Source organism: Typopeltis vanoorti, chromosome 14 (genome assembly GCF_054136105.1).
Source record: "Typopeltis vanoorti isolate ZY-2024b chromosome 14, IOZ_Tvanoo_1.0, whole genome shotgun sequence".
Lineage (NCBI taxonomy): Eukaryota > Metazoa > Arthropoda > Arachnida > Uropygi > Thelyphonidae > Typopeltis > Typopeltis vanoorti.
Window position 1 is genome coordinate 46,027,137 of NC_143562.1, and position 15,340 is coordinate 46,042,476.

The window sequence follows — 15,340 nt, forward strand, 5'->3', positions numbered from 1 at the left end:
TCTCCTCCTTCCAGTATCACCAACTGAAATCATTCATATTGATAGTCTTTCTTATAATATAAGATTTACTATCCATGAAGTCCTCTTCAGATGATCCTGGTCATCTGTTAGTAGCACCCAATTATGTATGTCCTGTTAAATCTCTATCTCCCACAACAACAGCCACAAACACATTTCCTGTATTAATCATACTATTACCATCACCACTGGAGATTTCTACTCTGGTCAGATTAATTCCTCTGCAATCATTAATGGTACTCCCCACTCTTCTTGTTTATTTAACTAATATAAACTTTTTTTTTTTTTTAAATACATGTTAAAAGAGTAAAGGCTATGAAATTTCACAATACATTTCAATTATCAATTATCAATTTGTATTTACCTGACCACAACTCTCATGCTTATAAAATTCAATAAGCCTAGCAATAGCTCTGATTATATCTGTCTGTTTATTCATTACAATAACAGCAGCTGTTCCAAGACCAGTCTGAGCAGCAACTAAAGCATCAAAATCCATCATTACATCATCACAGACACTAAGGTAAAAGAAGAGAAAGATATATTTTCAGAATACATGTAATTAACACACACACACACACACACACACACACACACACACACACACACACACACACACACACACACAAAGCACTATCAGCAAAATTTGCAGCACTGATCTTTACAATTTTTTCTAGTACTTTATGGTACACATATATTAGTATGAATGAATATGAGACTGTTGTTCAAGTATGCTGCGTTATTCTAATTTGCAATGACATGTTTGAGTATCATATGTATGTGGAGAAGCCATAAAAAAAAGTTTCTTGAAATTACAAATTTCAAGAAACATTTTCTGAAATGATTGAAATTTATTTATTCTTATGGTAGAGTACAGCTATAGTTCAATGTCCAATGTTGAAAGCCACTCTAGAGCCTCCTTTGACACTTCATGTATCACCGTGGAAATGGCAAAGGGGCAGTCACTGAAGATATGTTTGATAGTCTGTAGAATATGGGTACAATCACAGTATGGGCTATTTGCCATATTTCATTTATGGAGGAGATAGCCACATCTACCCTGCTTCACCTTGCTTCTGTTAATAGTTGTCCATAGCCTTTTAGGAAGAATGAAGCTGGGCTGGTGGCTGCAGGAGTCTTTCACAAGAGAGCCATTTGTTGGCAAGTTCATAGTGCACTGTTGGTTCCACATGTCGTGAGTTGAAGGTGCTGGACTAGAAGAGGCTCTGGTTATGTCCCAAAATGGGTACCTTGACTTCAGCTAGGTCCTAGGGTGATTTATAAGGGTAGTGGAGAGACAGTAGGAAGTTATTTGTGATTTTCTTCAGTTCTTTTAGTGAAGCCTGCCCTCTTCATATATTTGGTGGGGCTACAGTGGAAAGCACTGATAGCCATGGCAGAGGTGTGACCTTTCTGGGTGCCGCTAATTGTGCATATGGTTATGTTCAGCTGGGAGTCAATAATGTTTGTGTGAGCACTTCTTTCCCAGATTGGAGTGTAATACTCTGCAGCAGAGTAAACAAGGGCCAGGCCTGAGATCCTAAGTACCTTGGCTCTGTAACCACAACCAGTTCTTTTTATTTTGTTATTTATTTTACGAATATGATTTTTGTAGGTCAGACTTCTATCCAGGTTCACTCCAAGGTATTGCAGATGTTCATGCTTGACTGTGATGCCACAGAAAATTAGGTTGAGTTGGCGGTTTGCCTCCTTGTTGTTAAGATGGAAAGGTGTGGACACTGCTAGAAATATTTCTTGAGAATCTCCAAATCTGTGTTCATAGCAACCTCCAGGGAATTGCAAGAAGGCGATTGGTAGAGTATTACCATCATCATCTGTGTACACATATTTGCTTGATCTTGTTGAGGGAATATCCAAGATAAAAAAGAGTTGGAGCCAAAAAAAGAGACTTGGGGCAAGCGATTCTGAAGGCTTCTGCGGGCCTGCTTTTCCTTCTTTCAATATGGACCCAGATTTTTCTGTTTGTGAGCATGGATTCTAGGAAGTGTAAGGTTATTTTGCATTTTATGATGAAACTGAGCTTTGAGAGCAAGCCTCTGATTTACACTGTATCACAGGCCGATGTCAAGTCAATGAAGACAGCTTCAGATTTTAATTTCTTTTGAAAGTTAGTTTCAATTTGATTGTTAAAGCTAAGACTTGATCACAGCAGTTTCTGCCAGGCTTAAAGCCAGCTTGCTGTATAGGGAGAACCATTTTGATTGGGGAGGGGGGACACAACCGTCCCATCATTATTCTGCCCCTGATCCTTGGGAGCACATGACGCTAATGTCTCCAACCTGCCATCCACAGGGTACCATCTCCCTCCTGGACTTCTTTTTACTCAGTAATGATTGAAATGAATACAGATTATACTTAATGCTGGTGGTGTATCTACAGGGTGAGTGATACTGGCAAAGAGATTTGCTGTGAATTGAAAGTGGCAGAATCCATACTATGGTCACTGATTAAGTAGTGGGCCTCCAGATGATGAAGAAGTTATCTGGTGATGATGTTTACCATGTGATCAAGACTAGAACCCACAGATAATATTAGTTCTAAGGAAATTGAGACAGAACAAAGAACTTAACATTCAGGAATGCACAAGCAGAACAGCAGAATTGATCTAAAATATAATTTACACTAAAACAAGGGAAGAGGAAGATTAGCAAAGCAGATGTTTGATGCCAGGATAGATGGAAAAAGATCTAGAGTAAGACCATAATCTATATGGATTGATGCAGTTAATAGTGCTTCTCAGAATGAAATGCAAAATCTGACAATATTGGTTAGCAATGGTTGATTTCATAGTCAAGGTCAGGTGTATTCTGTTTTGTGTTCTCTGTTTTTTTTTTTTTTCTTCTCTCCTTGTTTTGGCATGAAAAACCTGTGTTTCCAGAGGGTGGAAAACCTTTGTACCTCTGAATTGAGAATGCTAACTCACCTTCAAGAAAACTATAAATGTTCTACACATCTCTAGATGGGATTCAAACCCTTCTTTCCAACAGGAAAAATAATACATTGTTGCCTCCCATCACCACTGTGCTATGGAGGTTTACCTAACAAATAACATATTAATTTGGAAGAAAACTATTGATAAAAATTTAATACTAATATAAACCTAATTAAGTAAGTGGTACTCTCATAGAAAATTATGATATTTTTGAGCCGTAAAACTTTTGCAACAATATTGCTTTCTAATGATTTATTTATCTAAAACTTACTGCACATTAATGAAAATTCTGAATGGATTTACTGGCATGTAGTATTTAAATTCATATCAGTAATTTCAATTTCAAAAGCACATAGGAATTTTACCTTCATGCTTTTAACCAGTTATTCTTTTTAATTATTGTACCTCATAATATAATAAATAAAACGGTAATGTCTAGACAAGTGCAACAGACTGAGAAACTGAAATGTTCACATATATTTGAAATAAATAAATGCAACAAAGACAAAAATAAGTCTAACATGATTTTTCATCATCATCATCATCAAATTCCTGCCATGTACCCTCAAGGGGTGTGCAGGATATGACAGTACTACATGAAAAAATTACATCATTACTAACTTCCTATCTACAATTTTCCTCCAAATCAGTCTGTTACTTGTCAAGACTCCAACATTATCAGATCTTATATTTCTATCGTCTAAGGCACTTTGTACCGTATCAATCCACCTATATCTTGGTCTTCCTCTGGGTCGTTTTGCTGCCAACCTGAGATTAGTTCTGCTAATGCATTCTTGGATGCTGACAACGTCAAGTTCTTTCCTAATATCCTCATTTTTAATATGATATTGCCATTGATGCCATCTGTTCACGCCTCTAATCTTTCTCAGGACTCTCATATCTGCAGTCTCTAGTCTTTGGTCAAGTGTTTTACTTCTGACTCAGCTCTCAGATCCATAAGTTAAAACTGGTTTGAACACTGTCTTGTATACAGCTAATTTAGTGTTCCGACTAATTTCTCTCTTATTCCATATGAATTTATTCAATTGACTTCCCACCATACCAGCTTTGCTGATTCTGTTGTCTATTTCTATATTTAGTTCACCATCTTCAGTAAAAATTGTGCCTAAGTAGCTGAAATGTTTTACTTGTTCCACAGGTTCTCCATTCACAACACAGTTAACATTTTCAATGATTCTGCCTATTTTCATTGTCTTTGGCTTTTTATTACTGACCTTCATACCATATCTATTACAACAGCTATTGAATTTAGTCAGAGAATCTTGCAGACTTGTAGCGGATTTATTTAGAAGTATAACATCATCCGCATAAAGCAAAGAGCTAAGATTAACACCTCCAATTTTTATATCAGGTTTAATACCACTTTCCTCCATAATGTGATCCATACAGATAATGAATAACAGAGGGGATAATGTACATCCTTGTCTCACACCAGATTTAACATTAAACCATTGTCCTGTACTTCCTTCAATTCTAACTGCTGACTTACAACTCAAATAAAGACTAAGTATTGCTTGATATAATGCCCCATTAGCACCATATAACTGCAGCGTATTGAATAGCTTCTCTCTTGGCACCTTGTCATATGCCTTTTCCAAATCGACAAAACTTAAATACAGATCTTTGTTATATTCCCATGCTTTCTCGACTATTTGTCGTAAAGTGAAGATCTGATCCTGACAGCCTCTATTTGGCCTGAATCCAGCTTGTTCTTCACCAAGCTTTTCTTCCACAATTCTTCTCAACCGTTTCTCAAGTATACTTGCATAGTTCTTGCCAGGAACACTCAGTAGGGAAATACCTCTGTAATTCTCACATTCAGTTTTATTTCCCTTTTTATATATGGGTACTATGAGAGCTCTACTCCAATCATCGGGAATTCGTCCCTCTGTCCAGGCTTTCTGAACTATGCAGTGCAGCCACTGTAAGACTTTTATACCACCATATTTCAGCATTTCTGGTCGAATATCATCTACTCCTGCTGCCTTTCCACATTTCAAGCCTTTGATGGCTTTTTCTACTTCAAGTATGGATATGTATTCCTGACTGCATGCCTGGTCAGTGTTTTTTATCACTGTGCTGTCATCACTGCTTGTTTCATTTAGCAGTTTTTCAAATTAATTACTCCATACTTCAAGGATATCTTTTTCTCCTGTTTTCATGTCACCTTTATCATCTCTAACTCCTTTTACAGCACTCTTTCCTCCATTCCTAAGCTTCTTCAACAACCTCCAGAATATTTTGCCACCTTCTTGATATTTATTTTCTATATTCTTGCCAAAGTCCTCCCATGACTTTTGTTTAGCTAATTTTACACACTGTTTAGCTTTCTTACATTTGTCTCTGTATTCTGTACGAGTAAAAGCTGACTTGTTTGCCAGGAACTTTTGATATGCTTTCTTCTTTTCCTCCACTGCCTCTTTAACTTCCTGTGTCCACCAGGGAGTTCTGATTTTTTTTATCCTTGCACACAACCTCACCACATGCCTCTCTGGCAGAATCAATCAATGTTTTCTTCAGAGTTTGCCACTGAATCTCCAAGGTTTGATTCCTGTTCTCAAACTCTTTCATTTTCTTTTCAATAATCTTTCTGTATTTTAGTCTACAGTTGACATCTGAGAGCTGCTCAACTTTTATTCGCTTTAAAATTTTCTTACATGTTATTCTTTTCAATATGAAATTCAATTTTATCCTGCTCAAGACTAAATAGTGATCACTTCCAATTTCAAATCCTCTGTACACTCTGGTGTCCTGCACCAGGGAGAAAACATCACTATCAACAATAACATAATCAATGAGACTTTTCTTATTCCTAGCCTCTTCTCTCCATGTGAATTTGTGCACATTTTTATGTTGGAACATGGTGTTAGTAATAACCAGTCCATGTCCTGAGCAGAAATCCAACAGATATTTGCCATTATTATTAGCTTTGCTCTTTTCTCCAAATTTTCCCATAATATTTTTGTATGTCTCACAATCATTTCCTACTCTGCTATTTAGATCTCCAACAAGGACCAACTTTTCCTTTTTCATTGTGTCAGTTGCTTTTTCTAAAGCGTCAAAAAATTCGTCCACTTCTACCTTAGTAGAACCTTCTGTGGAACCATAGGCACAAATAAGTCTCATTGTCCAGTTCCCCATTCTCATATTTGCCCACATTACTCTACTTGAGACTGACTGCCATTCAAGAAGATTAGCCTCGTATTTTGTGTTGAATACTATGGCTACTCCTTCTTTTCCTTGATTGTAATTGCCTGAATATAACATTTTGTATTTATTGCTCAGAAAGATCTCACCAGTTTTGGTCTTTTTTGTTTCAGTCACCCCTATTATGTCGATCTGGTACTTATCTAATTCCTCAGCTAGCTCCATTTCTTTGCCATTCAGGCTTCTTACGTTGATAGTACCGATCTTTAACTCTGGTGATGTTGAGTTGGGGTTTGTTTTCAGTTTTGTTCCAGTAGCTGACTTTTCGCTGTTCGCCCTGGTTCCCTGGCGAAAACAACGGGGGCCTTGTTCAACCGGGCGACACCCCAGCCGGCCTGAAATTTTGTCATGTTGTACCATCATTTTTTATTTTGGTTTAACCAATAAGAATACAATTTGGTCAGCTAAATCCCAAATTGCTAGCCCATCCTCGTTCGTTCAGTATCAAAGTAGATAGCCAACAGGGTGCACCACGAGAAGGTGAGGATTGGACATTAGGTCAGAAGCCCTGGTCGGTTCTCCGCATTCCTTTAAAGGCTATGTGGAGGTCTCCTCTCAGTTATACAGCTTTGACCCTTAAGCACCCCAACATGATTTTTTCAGGCAACAAATTAGGGAAAGGAAAGTACAGCTGTGTGAACACAAAGATAAAATTCTATTAACTACGGTATTTTCCAGCTATCTTTCTTTTGCAGTGTTAACCTACATGTCCAAGAGAAAACCATGCTACCTCAGTATAAGATTGGCTAATTCACTGTGAATTATTATTATTATTATTATCTGAGCTCTCCAGAGAGTAAAGGATTCATCGAGGGAGGCTATACATCACCCAAAACAGCTGTCATAACTACGACTAAAGGCAAATTATTCAACTCATTCACTGCACTGTGAGAGAAAAACCTAGCTCTTACCCCTTTCTTGACTGCAAACAAACCTAACTTCCATGGATACCCCCCCTATGTTCTCTGTACCTTCCATATAATAAAAAATTTCATCAGTAACATCAATTCAGAAGTTTATAGACCTCTATCATATCACCCTCTTTCTCCTGTTAACTAGAGTCCATAATCCACATACTTGCAAACTCTCCTCACAATCTAAATCCCATAATCCAGATATAATCTTTGTAACTCTACTCTGCACCCTTTCCACAGCTTCTTTATTCCCTTGGAACCCAGGAGAATAAATCTGTGCATAATAATCCAGGTGCAGTCTTATCAAGGCCTTATAAAGAGGCTAAATGACTTCCTTATCTTTACATGTCATGGTTTGCTTCAACATCGCAATTATCCTCTGAGTTGTATTTGCAACTTTTGCTATGTGACTTGTGAACTTCAAATTCCTATCTACCATTATGCCAAGATCCCTAGCCTCATCAGTTTCTTGTAGCATAACCCTCCTAATATAATATGCCACTGGACATCTCATATGTCAAAGTGCATAACTTTACACTTACTAACATTAAACTAGTAGCCATTGTTGTTTGCCTAAATTTCCAGCTAATCCAAATAATTTTATAGTGCTGATATCAGCAACATCCCTGATTGCACTGCCTATCTTTACATCATCAGCAAGCAACTGCACATCTTGTGTTAGACCCTTCCTATTGTCATAATGTATAGATTAAATCCTGAGGTACACCACAAGTAGCCTTAAATCTGGCAGATTCATGCCCACCGTATATCATTTTTTGATATCTGTCTGTAAACCATCCACTGATCCAAGTGGATGGATTGGAATATAAGCCAAGAGCTTATATTCCAATCCCATATTCTCCAGTTTATACAACAGCCTTTTGTGTGGTATCCTATCAAATGCCTTAGCAAAATCCAACATTGTTATAAAATATGAGAAAATTGCTAAAACATGACCTTCCTTTAGTAAACCCATGCTGCTCCTTTCAGAGTATGGCTTGTTTATCTACCCATTTCTGTATGTGAGTTCTTACCAACTTCTCTAAAATCTTCACCGCCACACCAGAGATACTGACAGGTCAGTAGTTAAACACATCAGTTTTTGCACCACCCTTGTACAATGGAACTATCATACATTCCTGTGGTATCATTAATGAGCTGAGCTCAGACTCAAGTTACAAACATGTGAAAGACCTAGCCAAATTTGGTTGAACAATTTATTAAACGTGTTGATATTCCATCTGTCCTTACCAACAAATTCTCATCCAAGTTATGAAACAACTGTTCAGCCTCATTTTCATGAACTCTTCATCCAATGCAGCAATAGCACTGTGCATCATGTTACATACCTGGTTGATATGTATTAGCAAAGTGAGCACTCATTAATTGAACAGTCTCATTAGCTTCTGACACTAGAGTACCATCTCCATTCAGTAAAGTTATTCTTCCACCTTCACTCTTTCTTTTGCTTGTGTCATAACGATAAAATTCTTTTGGATTGCCTTTAGCCTGCATAGCCAATTTCTTTTCATACTATGATTTAGCTTTCCGCACAATACTCATTACTTTTCTGGCCAGTGCTTTATATATTTCATAACTCCTCTTACTCTTATAATATTCTTTCCACATCATCTTCTTCATGTGAATGTCTTGCTCAATAAGGTTACAAATCCATTTCACTACCAATCTATTTATTCTTTGAACACTACAGATAACTGGTAATTAGTTTACGGAATTAACAACGCATATAAAGTATATTAATTAAAGGTAACTTTAATGAATAACTTCTATATTTCGGCAACGTCACGTTGCCATCTTCAGGAACATAAAGATATGGTATGTGCACGTTTATAGTTAAGAGAACAAATTACCGCGACGAGCGTTCTCCTTGCCAAAAAAAACAAAACCTTACGGGTGCCAGAGGAAAAGCTTTCGAATACACTCGGCCATGATCTTTGGACAATACTTTATGACGTCTCATGCGCATCGGCAAGAAAAGAATTCGAAAAAATACGAAAACTTGATAAAGAATTCTACTTCCTTACCACAGCCACCACTCAACACTGTAGTCAACCTCTCGTCAGTAGTTTTAAAGCCTGAAGCACTCACAGCACTTGCACATGGTCACAGTTTCGCCCTAGCTCCTAAAAGAATACCTGCCGAGGAAATCATGATCCAAATAGAATGCGGAATTCGCAACCTTCCTAACCATATTGCCAACAACGTCAGACTGGATGTAGTCGGTGTTCTCACTAAAGCCAAACCTCCAAAAACCAACTCATCCAAAGATGAATATGCAGCCCTACAAGAAATGAAGAATAACAAAAAAATAGTAATCACCAAAGTGGATACGGGAAACGCCACTGTGGTGCTAAATCAAAAGGACTACAAAGGTAAGCTTAATGCTTTAGTACTAGACCGTACTACTTACCTCCCTATTGAATATAATCCTACTAGCTCTCAGATTAGAACTCTCCACAGACTCCTTAAGAAAGTCACTTCTTGGCCTGTGGAAGTCACTAACAAACTAAAACCTTATAACTCTAGACCCCCCCCCAATTATATGGACTCCCAAAAATACATAAACAAAATGTGCCATTACGTCCCATAGCGGATGGCATTGATTCCCCCACATATAAATTAGCCAAACATTTAGCCAAAACGCTCACACACTATACTGGCAACACACCATCACACATAAAAAACTCAGCCTACTTTAAAGCCAGTATAGAAAACCTCTCGCTCCAACACACTGACATAATGGTCAGTTTCGACGTCTCCTCCCTATTCACTAATGTCCCACTCAAAGAAACCCTAGAGCTCATCCAAGCTAAGTTTCCTCCCGATATCTCAGCCCTATTTCAGTTCACAATGAACTCAGGCTATTTTGTTTGGCAAGGAAAGTTCTATAAACAGATAGAGGGGACAGCCATGGGTTCACCACTTTCCCCACCCTTGGCCAATTTCTTTATGGAGACTTTTGAAGAGAAAGCCTTAAACTCCGCCCCACAAAAATCCACTATTTGGCTTCGATACATGGATGATGTGTTCGCTATTTGGCCACATGGCTCAGATCACTCCACTCCTTCCTAACACACTTAAACAACCAACACCCCAGAGTCCAGTTCACCTTAGAAAAAGAGGAAAACAACACCCTCCCCTTCCTAGACACTTTAATCACTCGCCAGCTTGATGGATCTTTAGTTTTCTCTGTTTACAGAAAACCCACCCATACTGGCAGATACATTCACCAGCAATCTCCCCCCCCCTCACAAAAATATGCGGTTATAAAAACACTATATAACAGGGCAAAATTAATCTGCTCAGATGACAAGGCCCTAACTACTGAACTAAACCACATCCTCAACACTTTCTTAGTCAATGGCTATAACCCCAAAAAATACTAAAACCAGTAACCCCCCCCTCCACAATAAAGATTACACCAAACCTATCACCATCCCCTACATCCAGGGCACCTCTGAGAAAATAACCAATATCCTCAAAAAATATGACCTTACTTCTTGTTACAGACCATATAAAAAGTTGGCATCCCTTATCTGCTCTACCAAAGACCAACCACTTCCCCTGGACCTACCTGGTGTATACCAGGTCCCTTGCAGCTGCAAATTGTCCTACTTTGGCCAAACATGCAGAACAACAAATATCAGGATTTCAGAACACCAAGACTACATCCGGTTTCACCAGTAGAGCCGCTCTTGGCTGGCAGACCATGCCTTAGATACCCACCATTGCATTCGTTGGAAGAAAACAAAAATAATACACCGCAGCAAGTTTAAATATGAAAGATTATTCAAGGAATCATCAGTAGCTCTAAAAAACGTTCCTAACCTCAACAAATTTGGGTGCATGAAACTACCTCAAATTTGGGAGACTTACATTATGAGAACTTCGGCCCAACAGCCAAGACAACAAAATTAGCCCGCCAGAGGGCACCATTAGGACTTTAGGAACAATATTAGTTTCTTGCTTTCTTCCTCATTTGCTTCTGTTAGTGCCTGCATGCACATACCATATCGTTATGTTCCTGAAGATGGCAATGTGACGGTGCCAAAATATAGAAGTTATTCATTAAAGTTATCTTTGATTAATATACTTTATATGCGTTGTTAATTCCGTAAACTAATTACCAGTTATGTATGACCAACGTATAAGCCTTGCTACTAGAATTAAGAACACTACAGATACATTAAGATACTGCCTCATTTAAGCACTTTTCAAATATTCCCATGCATTGCTGACATTTTTCCCATTCAGTAACTGATACCATGGAACCAAAGATAGTATTCTCCTAATTCTATCATAATTTCCAGCTTTGTTCAATATTAACATTTATGTTTTAATTAAACTATTTTCTCTATCTGTTCTTCACATTTCTTCTTATTTTTTAACTTTTCATATATTAAAGTTGTTTAATAACTGTGTCTTCAGTTTCCAATATAAAATGAACATTAATGTCTTCCATTTGCTTTCATATAAAGACAACTACAGTTATTAAAATCATTAAAAACTGTACTTGGGAGACAAGTACAGTTGACTTTCATCATAGTAGCACACACCATTATAACAAATTCATTCACAACAAACTACTGAAAAAGGTCTTCATTAATGTCTTAGCAAATTTAGTAAAACATATAGATAAAAAGTAAATACATAAATAACACTAGCGAAGAAAATTAATTGATATTAACACACCTTGATTTTAATTTTTTTAATGTAACCTTTTTTTTAACATTGTAAGAATTTTAGTTATAATTAAATCTCTCACTTTCGAAAAATTTAGAGGAAAAAAGAGTGAGTATCAACTGTGCAATATGGGATCATGAGTTGTAATAGAGTAGCATGATCTAAACTCCATTCCCAGAAAACAGCAGGAAATTTACACTCTCCAATTAGAAAGTGGGTGGGACATAGGTGGCCAAACAGTTGGCTTGCATTAATCAGTCAAAGAGCAGAAATTACATGTAAACATCTAATGATGGATATTAGGCCTTTGTCTAATTAGGAAGCTGACTTTCACATCAGCTGTGCCAATGAGTTATCTCCTCCTCTTAGATTGACTAATGCAAGTTACCTGTTCACCACCCCAAAGGGAAGGTCTTCTGTCCCTTCTATCCTAGAAGCTGGGATCGCTTCTTTAAGGAAAGCTCCTCTCAAGCCCCAGAAAAGACTCTTTCTCCTTTCCCACTATCTCCTACCCAGCTTTTACCACATATATCTCGGTACTGTCCCGAATGGACAGGGCTATCCGTTTAGCCGTGAGATCATGGCTCTGACAGCCGGATGACATCCCACTGCATATTTCCACGTGGGGTGAAGGACAGCAGGGTCGAGCTTCCATCACTTAGATGGCTGATACCACGCCTGCATCTGTCCACAATCGCGAAGTTAGAACTATCTTCTTTCCCTATCTGCAGAGAGGCTTTCTATAGCCCATTAATACAAGAAGACTTTAGGCAGGTTAAAGGCTGGTCCCATTATCAAGGTACCTTAATTGAGTCAGTACCCACAGAATACAAAAGATGGGCATCTCTGCTGCACTGTTCTGTAGATGGTGCAAGAGTAATATCTGGTGCCTCCCCAGCATGATTGGGTAAGGGATGGCACCTGACTCCTCCCTGTGTTTGTTTATATTGACCTTATCAGGACGAGGATCAATGCCCCCTACTTGAGCCCGCACAGCTCGATGGGGTAGTGATGACTCCAACTGTAGGGCTGGCTGCCACTACAGTAAGACATTGTCTCATATAGCCCAGTGTTGCTTCCATGCTCATGGGGTCCGTGTGCAGAGGGTTGACGTCGTGGTCTCCATTCTGAACAACCACTTTAAGAACAAAGGTTGGGAGACTGCAGTAAAACCACATTATAGGACCTCCACAGGTTTGCACCCAGGTGGTGGAAACAGGGTGCCCACTAGCCTATAGTCATACTAATAAGGTAAACTATTATAAGAATAACCAAGATCTAGTTAGTAAGATATGGGAGGAGCATGGGGCAACTCCGAGGTTAACCAGCGCCACCATCTCTTTACATGGCGTATGGAGCGTAGATAGCTATAGGGACTTAAAACAGCTTGGGCTTATGTAGAAGGATACAAAAGTTCTTTCCTTGAGGGCCCTACAGGGAACACTGATGGCATGGCGTTGCCACCAGAGAATGACTACAATGATAACTTGTTTTCACCCTTCATGAATAATAATTGAATAAACATGAATAAACTTTATGCTGTATTTTCCACTACTCCTTAAAAGATGTATTTTGTGACGTGGATTGTGATTAAGTTGTGAAGGAATTCAGTTCGTTTTAATCATGAAGGTTTTGTGCTCTTAGTGTGTATGCAATAGTGAGTTTAAAATAGCACTGATTCTATGGGACTTAGGTTTGGTCTTTTCTGTAATTCATTATAATGCATAATTTCATTATAGTGGTGTTTGCTATAGAAAGTGTCTAGTGTATTGTTAATCTTTCTGCTACTTGAATATTAGGAGAAAGATTAAATACAGTAGACACTCATTTTTCATCCATCTTTTAAAATCAAACTGAAGATGCTAACATTAAGGCAATCAAAAATTCCATGAATAAAAAATAATATTATATTATTTATTATTATTATTACGGATGACTCCAGGGAGTCCCTAGACTCATCGAGGGAGGCTCTAAACATGTCCACACAACTATACGACATTCTCATAGTATCTATCATACCTTGCCTTGAACTCACTCACCATCATAGCACCCACAACAGACTCTGGCAGCTTATTCCACTTATTTACCACTCTAAAAGTAAAGAACAGAACCCTTGCTAACAACACTCTTGCCCAGCTTCCATAGGTGTCCCCTAGGTCTCCCACCACCAGTCCTGATCTCCAAAATATCCTTTGAATTAATCCTACAGAAATCCTTTAGCAATTTGAATGTCTCAATCATATCACCCCTTTTCCGCCTATCAACCAATTTCTGCAACCCACAAATCTTCAACCTGTTCTCATAAGGTTCATTCCATAGACCTGCTATCATCTTGGTCACTCGCCTCTGGATCCTCTCCACCTCCTCCCCATCAAGAAGAAACCTAGGTTACCAAATTTGGGCACAGTAGTCGAGATGAGGTCTTATCAAGGCTCAGTACAGAGGTACAATAACTTGCTTGTCTCTGCTCGTCAAGGTATTTTTCAACAACCAAGTGAGTTGATGAGCTGATTTAGCTACTTTTGCAATGTGCCCCCCTAAACTTCATCTCCCTATCCACCAATACTCCCAAGTCCATGGCCTCATCAATCTCCTGGAGTACAGTTCCACCAATGTGGTATACTGCTGCTAATCTTTTCACCCCAAAATGCATAACCTTACATTTTGCCACATTAAATTGACATCCATTCTCCTTAGCCCAGTCCTCCAAACTATCCAAATCATCCTGCAAAATTTTGACATCCTGTGCATTCACTATTGCTCTACCCAACTTTGCATCATCAGCAAACAAATGAACTGTTCCTCTTAGATCCTTCCCTATATCGTTAATGAACAAATTAAACAGCATTGGTCCAAGAACAGAACCCTGCAGCACACCACTAGTCATAGGCCGTCTTTTGGACTCTACTCCTGAATAAACTACTCTCTGATATCTCTCCATCAATCACCCACCTATCCATCTCACCAACAATATATCCAATCCCATATGTTGTAGTTTACGGATTAGAATTCCATGTAGTATCCTGTCAAATGCCTTAGCCAGGTCCAGCAGTATCACTGTAAACCCATTACCCTTATCCAGTTCAGCCATCACTGTGTTATAAAACTTGAGCAAGGCATGATCTACCCTTCACAAAGCCAAGCTGTCCCCCATACAGTATCTCATTTTCATCAATCCATTCCTGTATTTTTCTCTAGACTACTTTCTCCAAGACCTTGAGAACGACTCCTGTTATGCTGATCGGTCGGTAATTTGCAACAGTAGTCCTGGATCCTCATTTATGCAGTGAAACTATTTTCCCCTCTTTCCACATCTTCGGGACTAAACCAGACCCGAGAATTAAATTAAGCAACATGGTCAAGGGCAGTGATAATTCTTTAGCCACTTCACGTAAGACCCGTGCTGGTATACCATCCAATTCCACAGATGTATTCACATTAAGGTTCTGTAATAGACTATTCACCTCCACTTCATTCATCACAATTCCCATATAAACTAATGGTTCCTTCATTTTTTCAATGT

General features: G+C 38.5%; 1 protein-coding gene across 1 annotated transcript in view; it reads right to left on the reverse strand.

The window, feature by feature from the left end:
* LOC150099421 (NADH dehydrogenase [ubiquinone] flavoprotein 1, mitochondrial-like) overlaps positions 1–15,340 on the reverse strand; it is a 242,170-nt gene that overhangs the window by 32,975 nt on the left and 193,855 nt on the right. Inside the window, exon 9 of the mRNA XM_090404424.1 lies at positions 383–536. Within this exon, the coding sequence (XP_090260550.1) occupies positions 383–536 (154 nt within the window). The remainder of the gene's footprint in view (positions 1–382; positions 537–15,340) is intronic.